The sequence below is a fragment of the Chrysochloris asiatica genome, unplaced genomic scaffold (genome assembly GCF_000296735.1).
Source record: "Chrysochloris asiatica unplaced genomic scaffold, ChrAsi1.0 scaffold00193, whole genome shotgun sequence".
Lineage (NCBI taxonomy): Eukaryota > Metazoa > Chordata > Mammalia > Afrosoricida > Chrysochloridae > Chrysochloris > Chrysochloris asiatica.
In genome coordinates this window covers 4,313,599-4,327,487 of record NW_006408711.1, presented here as the reverse complement: position 1 = coordinate 4,327,487, position 13,889 = coordinate 4,313,599, and the positions used below count along the sequence as shown (strand labels likewise).

The following is a 13,889-nucleotide window of genomic DNA, read 5'->3' as shown; positions in this document are numbered from 1 at the left end:
ATTTCCTTCCAAAGTATCTTTTCTTTCCTAGACTTCCTGCATTCTCTGTTGTTAAAGACAAAACCAAACTAATTGCCATCAAGTTGATCTGATTCACAGCAACCCTATGTAATTTTTTTTTAGAGGCTATGAATCTTTAAAGGACCAGAAAGCCAACTCTTTTTCCCGAGGAGTAGTTGGTGGGTTCAAACTGCTGCAGTTAGCAGTTCAACTTGTAAACCACTATGCCACCAAGCTTCAAGTTATACCAAGTGCATTTCCCAGCCATCTTTTCTGTTTGTTAGATTTTCAAATGAAATTATGAAAAGTGTGAGATTTAGTTTTAAGGCTTTATGTTCTTCCATGCCTCTCTCCCTAGTACAATGAATGAAGGACTTTTTATTTCCCTTAAAATTTATAAATCAAGATGGTACGTTTTTCAAGTCATGGTACCTACAGTTTGAGTATTTAAAATTTATAAATACTCATATCAGAGATACACATTTTAATAATGAATGTTTTTTTATTAATTGCGTGAAACAGACCAAAGGGTATAAAAGAAGCTTTGCAGGCACCTGGGACCTAAGACCATTTTAGGCTATTTATCATTTTATATATAAAGATAGCTTATGAACTGTTGCATACTGGGAAATATTGTTAATGTGAATCAAAGAAGATTAGCAACAGCCAAACCAAGAAAGGGGTGTGTGAACAATATTAATCATGAGTAATGATGGAAAGTATTTTAAATTTTCTCTTTGTTTTGCCCCTGTACTATTTCTTTTTTAAAAAATTAGTCTAATTTTCATGTCTTTTAGCCACAATTATTAGGAAAGTTAGTAAAAGACATTGTGTAAGTTTCAATATCCCTTTAACAAGTGCAGAGTGTTCTACCTAGAGAGTAATTTTAAGGCTTCAAAATTTTATGGACAAATTCCATTATCTTTTAACTCCATTTTTCCATGAACTTTTCTTTTTCTTTCTTAGTAAATCGCTCTTCCACATATATCCCAGTGGCTACTATTATTGTTTTAAGATGGAATAAACTTGGATTATGTATCCCTTTGCTCGTGTTTTGACCACTCACTGTGACTTCTGTTTATCTGTACTGCTGTGCAATGTTTTACAGTAGGCAGCACTTTATGGAAATCTAAGAGAATGTATTGTGAATACATAGCCTTTCATTTTATGCCTACATAGTGCTTTCATCACTTTAAAAGGATTATTCCATTTAAAAAAGAAATGTATGTGTAGCACTCAGCTATTAATTATTATGTTCCTCTGGTAGCGTAGTGGTTACGAATCGGGCTGCGAACCTTAAGGTCAGCGGTTCGAAACTACCAGCCGCTCCGCGGGAGAAAGATGAGGCTTTCTACTCCCGTAAAGATTTACACCCTTGGAAACCCTGTACAGGGTCGCTATGGGTCGGACCCGACTCGATGGCACTTAACAACAACAACAATGTTATTAACAGCTTATTATCCTATAAAATCAAAGTATTAACATCATATTCATCTTAAGGGATAAATAATGCAACAATAGCAATATACGATGAGAGCACTGAAACATCTGTTTTATACAGCTATTTAGTCGTACAAAGATGTGGTCTCTTCTGACATTTTTGTCCAAGAATATACTTGTATTCACATTCATCTATTGTTTTCTTTCACAGTTGACTTCAAACCACGTGCCAGCATGGATACTGTCCATCATATGTTACTCTTTGGATGCAATATGCCTGTATCCACTGGAGGTTACTGGTAAGGAGAATGGGGTCATGTACCACAGAGGGGTTTTAAAAATGTGTATTGTAAGTACAACTTGCACCTTTGTGAATATTTTACAACTAATTAATCAATGGGCACACTATTTACTTTTTGGAAAAAAGAGCATGGCTGATTTCTATCATATGGTTGTTTTGGTATCATTATTACGGTTACTTTAGTTTGTGGTAAGCAGCTCTGGTAGCATAGTGGTTACGAACAAGTCTGCTAACCTGAAGGTCAGCAGTTCGAAACTACCAGTGGTTCTGTGGGAGAAAGATGAGGTGTTCTGCTCCCATAAAGATTTACAGCCTTGGAAACCCTGTGCAGGGTCACTATGAATCGGAACCGACTCCACAGTACTTAACAACAACAACATAGTTTGTTGTGGATCATATTTATTAGTCTTTGTCACTGCCTTAATAAATGTAAGTGTATTATAGAAGATAGTGTATCAAGGTACAGACGGCATGTAAAGAAAGACTGAAAATGTAAATATTGTTGCTTAACTTATAAAGTTCATGATTCCACTCAAGAGTGTGGTGGCTCTTAATCATGGAGCACTTTTTTAAAAACTTTTTAAGTTTTTATTATGAATTGAGTGATAGTTTACATGGGGAAACATAGGTTTTACACTAATTGTTTCATTGCAATGATTACAGTCTTCAGGGAGCACTTTTATTGTCTCAGATATTGTTAGGTGATTTGTACAGTAGTTCATTGTATCTTAAGAACTATGTAAATCAGATATTATTGTCCCATGTCACAGACAAGGAACTTGAAGTTCAGAGATTCAATAAGTTGTTCAACATAACACAGCTCGTTGATGCCAGACCCAGGGTTGAAATCTAGTTTTTCTGGTTTCATATCTGCAGTTATTTCTATCTTATTCTTCAATCTTTCTTTTACTCAAGTAACTCTTGTAATTTTTTCATTTATTTTAATCAGTGTTGTGAATCTAATATAAAAAATCAGTAAACATTATTTAAATTTCCTGTCATATGCCAGAGCTGTAGCAAATACTATAAAAGGTTCTATGATAAATAAGATGTCTTCTTCTTCCAATTGCTTACAACATAATTAAGACTTGAGATCTGCCCTTTCATTTTGTTCTTTGACATCCTTGTCCTTTTAGATCAGTGAAACCTGAAAGCAGGCATATAGTCTAAGCCTCGTATTTTTCTCCCACACATAAAATGATTCTTAAGAATTTAACAGGCCAGAATGACTGACGTTTCTGACTTGGTATTGGAAAGGTCCTGTCCCAACTCAATTTTTCAGACAGACCATTCTTTGTATAGCCTAATATTTATTAGTCTGATGAGAGGCACATAGCTACTGCTTTCCAGTTGATTTTATAATAAACAATTGTAATGTGTATTTGGAACTGTTAAAAGCACAGAGCAATTAGTAGAAATCTCCATGGACCAAGTACTATCAAACCATTTGTTAATAGGCTGCCTTATTTGATAAAAGGGGCATGTCACATAGGAATCCAACTCACATGACCAGGTTTATGTATACAGAGAGTAAGGAAATCAACATTTTAGTTTTTGCTCATCAGTAAATTTTTGTAGATAGAATTCTGGTATTAAATTATTTTTCTGGGATAACTTTATTTGAATTTTATTCAGCAAATCATATCCTTTGATTTTTACTCTTTAAAAATGTTACTTCTGAAATTAGCAATATTTACATTTGGATTATGATTATTTCAAAACAGAAATTATGTCAGCTTTTAAAATCAGGTATAGCTTCATCTCGGATAAAAGGAAAAAGTGGAGAAAATAAAACATCACTTAAATGCTATTTTAGTTCCAACTTTTTTTTTTTTTTAATCAAATGTGTTCTCATGTTAGGGCAAGTTAAAGGAAAGGTATTAATTTGGTCTTTAAAATACTTTGCTGAATATTCTAGATTGTGCTGTTATAAAATAAAAATCTATAAGATATAGTGGTCAGTACATTGCTGGAGTCCTGATGTGGCATTGTAGAAGAAACACGGGACCATAATGTTGGTTTGAACTGTAGGGTCAGCAGTTCAAACTCACCAGCCACTCCTTAGAAGCCCTACACAGGGTTGCTATGAGTGGGAATTGACTCAACAGCACTTAACAACACCAACAACAGTACCTTCTAGTTTAGGAAAGAGAAAATTCAAAGAAAAAGATAAATAAGTGTAAAAACAGCAATTTAAAATAAAGTAATTAGTATTTCTATTATTTTGCTAAAATTATTAGTGAGGGGCTTACACTAGATCATTTATAAAGCTCTTATCTTCTCAAAAATAACATAACTCTATGAATATAAATTGCTTGCAAATACCCAGATTGGAGAGGAATTATTACTAGAAGATAGAGAGTGTGAGCTGGTTGACTCACCTCGAGCAGGTGGCCCACTGTGTTTTGCTCATTAGTTGCATCAAACAATAATTAGAGTTCCTAGTGAAACTATTATCAGTGTCATTCTAAATGGATTTTTAAATGTCTGCTTTGCATCCTATATTCCTACTTACTCTATGTATGTAGATACCTTTACACAAAGACAACAGTTGATTCTGTTATTCATCTTTAACCAAGCCCAAACTATTTCATCTGACATTTAAAAGTATGATCTTCTAAATATATATTACAGACTAGGAGATGTGCATTAAAAAACAACAAAATCCTCAATTATAGTGACTCTGACTTCCATAATATAGCCTTTATGCTTTACAAATATTTCTTCTGAAATTAGCAGTCCTGGTTTGATAAGCGCTGGACTGCTATCCACAAGGTTAGCGGTTCAAACTCACCAGCCACTCCTCAGAAACCCTTTACAGGATTGCTATAGTTGGAACCGACTTGATGACTCTTAACAACAAAAACAACAAGTTGACAAAATGCATATCTCTTTAGAATTAAAGCTCACTGAGTATCTCATGGACTGAATTTTTCTGTTGCTTTGCAAAAACATTCTCTTCTCCCAGCCCCAAGACCTCAGAGGCTCAGCCCTGGAGACAGTCAGCATATTTTTTTTTTTTTTTTGACTGTTTAGCTTCTTATCTTCCCACTTGGATTATAACACTAATAGCAAGAATCTATCAGTGTCAAAAATCTGACATTTTTCTGAAATTTTTGAGTCATGTAATTTATCACATTCATTTTTTAGTTGTATATTCTTCAATTGCTCTTAGACATAGAGAGTTCTTAAATTAAAAGACCTACATGTTCACAGATATTTTGAGTTATGATATCAATGCTTTTTTGTGCTTAAGAATATTGAGACCTCATTCATGCTCTAGGGATGCCTTTAAGAAAGCGCCTATCTGTTTTAGTGAAAGAAGAAAAAGTAATAGGATCTTTCCACATCAAAATGTCAAGCTTGGATTTACTCTCTTTTCTGTTTTGATAGCTAGGATTTCCCCTGTTTTCACTGGAATGTTCTATTTTCATTTCCAGAAGGCTGGCAAATAGGTATATGTCTTTAATATAGAAAACGTTTTTTCCCTGAAATTATGAAGTTATAATTCATCCTCTGACTTCAGGCAGCACTTTTAATATGGAAGCAAAGAGCTATACTGATGATGTTTCACTGTTGTGCTGCCCTCCTTTGTTCTTTATAATTGCCTCTTTCTACTGTTCATTAAAATATATTTACAGTTATATTAAGTTTACACGAAAATAGTAGACACAGCATGAAGCAGTTTTCATTATGTAGTCATTTTAATTTTAAGTTGTTTTTTTTTCCTCTACACATATTCTAGTCTTTTGTGTCTCATTCCAAATTAGCAGCTCACACTAGTAATGTGTCTAGTTAATTATATGCATGTGCATTTAAATTGCATACATTGATGTGAACCTTTTAATATACTGTGGGGTGGTCCCTTTATAGTTAGAGTAGGCCTGGTGCTCAATTCCAAATTAGCATACCTCTTAAGGATGCAAATAAAGACCAACTGATGGAAAAGCTGTGGCTCTGCTGACCCATGTGAAGAAGACAACAATGCCTGTCAGATGTAATCCTAATACTTTCTTAGACTTCTAAGGAAGGAGAAAATTAATTGCATCTAGAGACCAAGGGAAAGTAATAGCACCAAGATTGCAGCAGGCAGAACAATAGCATGATTTTGTTGGACTCTATTTGTGCTGGCCGACTTAATTCTAAGCTTGGCAATTCTGAGTTACCCAGATTTGTCGGCTGAATAATTGCCGTAAGTGAGCAGATGCTGTTTTGAATGGCTTGGGGTCAGGAAGAAAATGGACATGCTGAAAATTGGACCATTTTGGTGCAAGAAACAATTATTGTTCTCCTCTAAAATCTGGTAAATTTTAGGAAATTCTCAGAAATTAAAGTATTGTATTTATGTATTCTATGAATAAGGTCAGTGGGTGTGGCTCTGTAGAATAAACACTGGACTAGCTCTGGTAGCGTAGTAGTTACGAGTCGGGCTGCCAACCTCAAGGTCAGCAGTTCGAAACTACCAGCCGTTCCGCGAGAGAAAGATGAGGCGTTCTGCTCCCATAAAGATTTACAGCCTCGGAACCCCTGTGCAGGATCACTATGAGTCAGAACCAACTCCACGGTACTTAACAACAACTAGCTGCAAGGGGATAAAATTCTTATGATTCAATAGTGAGCAATTGTTATCATGACTAATTGCAACTGTCAAAATTGTAATGGTAGAAGTTTTGTAACAAAAACAGGGGAGTAGTTAATCTTACAGTCCAGAAACAAGGACCATCAAGAGAGAAGAGCACAAGCAGAAAGCGGGACCTTATCCAGAGAAGGAGGCAGAAATGGGGACATGGAGAGAGGGAGCAGCTGAGGACTCTAGATTCATGAAAAGAGAGAGACTGAGAACTGGCAGCCAGGAAGCAGACTTGGAGAATGTGCCCTTTGGTGGTTTAAATTATTATATATGCCTGAGTGTTTAAAATAAAAACAGCTAAAATGAATAGAGAGAAATACTGTTAACTGATGGTACATGGAGGAGATTATAATCATTGTAATGAAACAAAGGATACAATTTGTTGAATGTAAAAATGATGATCTGCCATGTGAAATTTTCACTCAATTCGCACAAAAAAATCTTTAAAAAAAAAAAAAGTATTGGGAGATTAAAGTGAATGAATGTCTTATTTTTGCAGCTTTGTGCTTTGAAGTGATTGTCTATGCAGAGCTAAAATTACTATTATTTTAGTCTTAGTAAGTAATATTTGATTTAAAACTATTTCTAAAGATGCATATGACCAACTAATCATTACAAATAAAAAATGGCTTTCACAGATTGTTTTATCTTTTCTTGAGAAGAACCACAGCTGGTTAAATGAGGCTATTTCCAGCTGTTCTAATTTAGGATCATTCTCAAGCTGAAGCAGTAGTGCTTTACAGTCCTGTGAAGCTTTAACTTAAATCCCTTTCAACTGCTTCTATTTATTAACCACCTGCTGTGTCGTTTTTAACTGCCACTATCTCCACAGGGTTACAGAGGCTGATGAGGGGAAAGGGAAAAGTAGCTAAAACATAAATATACAGTGATGTATTGCTTTGTTGTTGTTGTTAAGTGCCGTCCAGTCGGTTCCGACCCATAGCGACCCTGAACAGGGTTTCCGAAGCTGTAAATCCTTACGGGAGTAGAAAACCTCATCTTTCTCCTGCGGAGCAGCTGGTAGTTTCGAACTGCTAACCTTGCGGTTTGCAGCCTGATTCGTAACCACTATGCTACCAGAGCCTTTATATATTCTGTGAAATAGGATGTTATATGATTTGATTGTTGTATGAACACCGTATTATTTATAGATAATACTTGGATTATGTATAACTTCCATTTCTAAATCGGTCTTTAGTTGAAGAATTTATACATAAAACACTGATAGTCAAATGTCTATATTAGTATATAATATACTTTCTATACGTAAAAAATTATATCCAGATAATACTAAAACATCTTTAACATAATACAGTGAAAATAATAACAATGTTTTAATGCACATCACAAAATATTGCCCACTTATTATTATGAACCATTTATGTACCTGGAATTTTTAACATAGTAAATAGGTTTTACGGGGGATGGGATACATAAGCAGTTGAACATTGCCTGAAGCTGTTATACAGTGCATGACTATACATGTGGGTGCTTAAAAAAGTCTGTGGAAAGAATCCATTGCCTTCTAATTCAATTTTTCCGTGAGCTTTTTAAAGTTCCCTCTTATATAGAAACCTGTATGTGAGACATCCTGGTTGGCTACCTATTTAAATGACAATTTTTTTTTTTTAAGTTGATACTGCTTTCCAGAAAAGTCTACAACTTAGTTTTCTCCCTCATAATGATAATGATTCCTTTGTTGACAATGGTATTTGCATACATTGCATTTTTATGCCCTCTCTATATCTAGTTACCTATCATCTATCTGTACCATATGACTCAGTGTGTCTTCTGAAATCTCCTCTTTATTTCTCCTGTTGTAACAAATTTCAAAAGTTAAACATACATAACATCATTGTCAGTATAAATAAAAATAGCACAAATCTCCAACAACTACACTGTTGCGTATTTTAAGCAGTATAAAATGTATCTTTGAGTACAATAACCGAGCAAGTTAATGCATCAGTTTCTGCTAGATGGAAATAATTTTATTTTTTTAAATCATACTTGTAATATTTTAAGAGTGGGAAACACAGTGACTCTCTAGGATAAGCACTGGACTGCAAACCACAAAGTCAACGGTTCAAGCCCACCAGCTGCTCCATGAGAGAAAGATGATGCTTTCTGCTCCCGTAAAGCCTAGGAATCCCTATGAGTATGAATGGACTCAACAGCACTTAACTACAAAAAACACTTTCAAGAGTTATTATATTACTTACAGAGTCCTGGTGTGGCACTGTAGGATAAGTACTGGACCACAAGGTTGGCTATTCAAACTCACCATCCGCTCCTCAGAAACCCTATACAGGGTTGCTATGAGTCAAAAACGACTTAACAGCACTTAACTACAACAATAACAATATTTCTTACAAGGATAGTAAATGGATTCATTGATTAATAGATAATTTATATCTGTTTCTAGCTGCTAGTTAGTAAGGATCATATTTCTTGGCTAATTTTTACATGTCCTGGTAACTGCTCAATTTTAGTGTAGTAAGTGTCAACTTTAATAAAATACAATGCCATATTTGAAATTGTTTTTGACAGTTTCAACAAAAATAAACACTATATAATGTTGAAAATTGTTCCATGCTCATAAGATGAGCATTCTAATTAAACAGAAAAGCAGCATTATTATAGTACAGTGTTACAAAATTTAGAATACAGCCAGAATTAAGAAGTCATAGAGTCATGGGTTCATATCTCAGTTCCAGTACTTGATAATAGTGATAAACATTGGTCAAGTGATTTCTATTTGTCTGATTCCTCGTCTGTAAAATAGCAATTATGTTGTTGTGCTATGCATAACAGAATGAAACACTACCTGGTCCTGGGATAACCTCACAATTTTTGTCACACTTGAGCCCATTGAGGCTGCCACTTTGCCAATTCATCTCACTGGGGGTCTTCCTTTTTTTCTCTAACCCTCCACCTTACCAAACATGATATCCCTCTCCTATGACTAGTCCCTCCTGACAATATATCTGAAGTATGAGAGTTGAAGTCTGGCTATCCTGGTCTCCAAGGAGCACTCTGGCTGTACTTCTTCCAACACAGATCTGTGTGCTCTTTTGGCAGCCCATGGTATTTTCAATATCAATATATCTTGATTGCATATTTGATCAATTTCAGATTGGAGAAGTTGATAGAATTCTTCTGTTTCAACCTGACTGGCTTTAGTGGTTCTTGCATAAATTTATATAATAGTAGTATTAACTGGGCTTCCCTGTAGGCTCATGGTTATTATCCTATCACAGATAGTATTGTACCTCAAGAGTGATCTGTATATGTTCTTTTTAACAATGAATGCAACACCATTCTTCTTCAATTTGTCATTCTTGGCATAGTAAACCACATGGTTGTCAGATTCAAAATGGCCAATACCAGTCCAGCTCACTAATGCATTAGATATCAATATTTATGCGTTTCATATCATTTTGGACAATTTCTAATTTTCCTAGATTCATACTTTGTACATTCCATATTCCGATTATTAATGGATGTTTACACTTGTTTCACTTCATTTTGAGTTGTGCCCCATCAGCAAATGAAGGTCCCAAGGGCTTTACTCCCAAGGGCTTAATCCATTCATGTCATCAAGGTCAACTCTACTTTGAGGAAGCAGCTCTTCCCCAGTCGCATTTTAAGTGCCTTCCAACCTGTAGGGTTCATTTTCCAGCACTATGTCTGACAGTATTTTTCTGCTATTCATAAGGTTTTCAGTGACTAAATATTCGGAAGTAGTTCATCTCTCCTTCTTCCTAGTCTGAGTTCATTTGGAAGCTCATCTGAAACCTGTCCACCGTGGACGACCCTGTTGGTATCTAAAATACCCGTGGCATAGCTTTCAGAATCACAGCAACTCACAAGCCACCACAGTATGACAAACTGACAGACTGGTGTTATAAGACTGTCTAATTGGGACTTCAGATGATATCAAATGATATAGTACTTTTCACACAGGGATGCTCTGGTAGCATAGTGTTTACGAATCAGGCTGTTAACCTCAGGGTCAGCAGTTCAAAACAACCAGCTGTTCCACGGGAGAAAGATGAGGCATTCTGCTTCCATAAAGATTTACAACCTCGGAAACCCTGTATAGGGTCACTATAAGTTGCAGCTGACTCCACAGCACATAATTAACCAACAGTACCTTTGAGAGTGAAGTAAATAATTTGAGGTATCAGCTTTTTTCAGGGATTCCTGGTGACTCAGTGAATGAAGCAGTATGCTGATAACTGAAATGTTGACAGTTCAAACTCACCAGCCTGTCTCGAGGAGAAAGATGAAGCTATCTGTGTATGTAAACATTGATAACATCAGAAACCCTATGGAGCAGTTCTATCCTGTCCTATAGGACTACTAAGCGTTAGAATTAACTCTTTGGCAATGGGCCTGCATTTGGGGGGGTTATCATCTTTATCTTTTATTTAAAAAGTATTAATTAGTCAAATATTTATGGCCCAGAGAAGTTAAGTATTGGGTATTTGGCATAGGCAAAACAGATGAACTCAGAACAGAGGAGAGTGGCATAAACTTTTATGGACTTTGTGCCACTCTCATCTCATTGGAGTCCTGGTATGATGCAGAAAAGATGGACTCAGGCGTAGCAATGATTGTGAGGTTGGCCCAGGACTGGGCAGTATTTCATTCTGTTGTATATAGGGTCTCTATGAGTCAATACCAACTTAATGAAACCTAACAACAAAGATTATTAGGAAAGAGTAGAACTCCAAAATTGTCCAATTCCAATCAGATAAGAGTGACAATAATGTCCATAACATAATAAGGGGACACTGAATGGCTTGAAATTGGGAAAGGTATGTGCCAGGGTTGTATCCCTTTGCCATACTTATTCAATCTGTTTGCTAAGAAAATAATCCAAGAAGATGAATTACATGAAGAAGAATCCAGGGGAAGTCAGACATAGTTCCCACATGATTTTTGCAATCCCTTGTGCTGATTTTTGTCTTAAATTCTATTATATCGGAGTTTAATACTGCCACAGGATTGGAGGAAGACTCATTAATAATGTGTGATATGCAAACGATACAACCTTACTTTCTGAAGCAAACAATATTTATGTTGAAGAGCAGAGATGTCAGCTTGAGGACTAAGGTGTGCCTGACCCAAGCCATGGTATTGTCAATAACCTCATATGGATGCAAAAGCTGGACAGTGAATAAGGAAGATTGTAGAAGAGTTGATGCCTTTGAGTTGTGGTGTTGGAGGAGAATACTAAAAGCGCCATGGACTGCCAAAAGAACCAATAGATCTGTTTTGGAAGAAGTGCAACCAGAGTGCTCCTTGGAGGCCAAGATGGCTAGGCTTCGTCTCTCATACTTTGGACACATTGTCCGGAGAGAACAGTCGCTGGAGAAGGATGTCATGCTGGGTAAGATGGAGGGTCAGAGAAAAAGAGGAAGACCCCCAATGAGATGGATCAGCCAGGTGACATCATTGATGGCATCAAGTGTGGCAACAGTAGTGAGGTTGGCTCAGGACTGGGCATTGTTCCGTTCTGCTGTGAATGGGGTCGCTATGAGTCAGTTCTGACTCAATGGCACCTGACAACAACAACAAGAATGAAGACCAAGGACCACAGCCTTCACTCTGGTTTGCACTTCAGTGTAAAGAAAACAGAAATCCTCACCAATGGACAAATAAGTAACATCTTGATGAATAGAGAAAAAATTTCATTATCAGAGACTTCATTTGCTTAGATCCAAAGGCAAAAGTCATGGAAGCAGCAGTCAGGAAATAAAAGGATACATTGCATTAAGCAAATCTGTACAGAAGACTTCTTTAAAATATTAAAAAGCAAAATTATAAGTTTTAGGACTAAAGAGATGCCTGACCCACACCATGGTGTTTTCCATAGCCTCATATGCTTGTGAAAGTTAGACAATGAAAACAGAAGACCTTAAAAAAATTGATACATATAAATGATGTAATTACAATAAGAATGATACATATGAATTATGAATCACATATCACATTACACTGAATGTAAATGGATTAAATACACCAGTCAAGAGACAAAGAATGATAATAAAACAGGATTCATCAATATGCTGTCTACAAGAGACAAACATTATACACAGACAAAACTAGACTAAAATCAAAGGGTGGAAAAATATTTAAAGCTAACAGCAATTTAAAAAATGAGCAGGAGTGGAAGTATTAAACTCTGATGAAATAGAATTTAAGACAAAAAAACAGCATAAGGGACTGCAAAAATCATGTGGGGACCATGTTTGGTTCTCCCTGCCTTCACAAGGGGAAAAGAGAATCAAACTCAAAATCAGCCCAAGGGCAATTTTTATGAAGTGATGGTCAGACATGCTTCCACCCAACAGCCTTCTTTACCCTATTCTGACACCAACCATCCCTCCCACAACACTGTGCTTCTTATCAAACATATCTGGGTTTGATAATTAATTGCAATGGCCACACAGAACTCGTAACAATACTCACAATTGTGAGGATTATTAGAGAAGTGAACAAGGTACAATTTAGGATCAATACCAGCTGAGAGCATAGCAATTTTCCAGTCACTAATGCCTCTTGTCTGCCATACTGTTGTTGTTGTGAAGTGCCACTGATTCGGTTCCGACCCATAATGAAACTGTATAGAGTTTCCAAAGCTGATGAGCTTGAACCATACTGTAGTCACACCTTATTCTTTTCTTTGGCTCTCAGCCATGTAGCCCTTTGGCTCAATCCATGGCTCTAGAGCACAAAGCTGCCCTGTTTTTCCATGCCACTGTCTCTGCCATCACCTCTGCCATTGCTGTTTTTCTAGGTAGGGAATCTCACATTATACTCATGCTCTTCCTTCTTGGTGCCCCTGGGATCTTCTTTTTCTCCCTCTGAGATAGTTCTTTTTAAACCTAGCTGCATGGCAAACAAAACAATCCCAGGCTTAGAGTCCTGTGTACCTTATTTGCATGGTCCCACCCAGTCAACTTCACTTTCAGCAAGCAAGGTTGTATCAGCTGCATATCGCAGGTTGTTAATGAGTCTTCCTCCAATCCTAATGCCATGTTGTTCTTCATATAACCCAGCTTCTCGGATTATTTGTTCAGCATACGGGATGAATATGTATGGTGAAAGAATACAGCCTTGTTGCACACCTTTCTTAATTTTAAACCATTCAGTATTCCCATGTTCTGTTCGAACAACTGGCTCTTGGTCCATGTACAGATTCCTCATGAGCACAATTACGTGTTCCAGAATACTCATACTTCGCAATGTTGTCCATAGCTTGTCATGATCCACATAATCGAAAGCCTTTGCATAGTCAATAAAGCATAGGTAAACATCTTTTTTATATTCTCTGATTTCAGCCAAGATCCATTGGACATCAGCAATGATAGCCCTCGTTCCATGGCCTCTTCTGAATCCGGCTTGAACCTCTGAAAGTTCTCTGTCAATGTATGCTTGTAACTGTTTCTGTATTACCTTTAGTAAAACTTTACTCTCATGGGATATCAAAGAGATTGTCCGATGATTTCC

The 13,889-nt window shown here is 36.4% G+C and overlaps 1 protein-coding gene across 2 annotated transcripts in view; it reads left to right on the top strand.

Moving 5' to 3' along the window:
* PAM (peptidylglycine alpha-amidating monooxygenase) overlaps positions 1-13,889 on the top strand; it is a 306,825-nt gene that overhangs the window by 79,518 nt on the left and 213,418 nt on the right. For both annotated transcript variants that reach the window (XM_006872314.1, XM_006872315.1), the window contains exon 4: positions 1,652-1,739. In XM_006872314.1, coding sequence (XP_006872376.1) covers positions 1,652-1,739 — 88 coding nt within the window. The remainder of the gene's footprint in view (positions 1-1,651; positions 1,740-13,889) is intronic.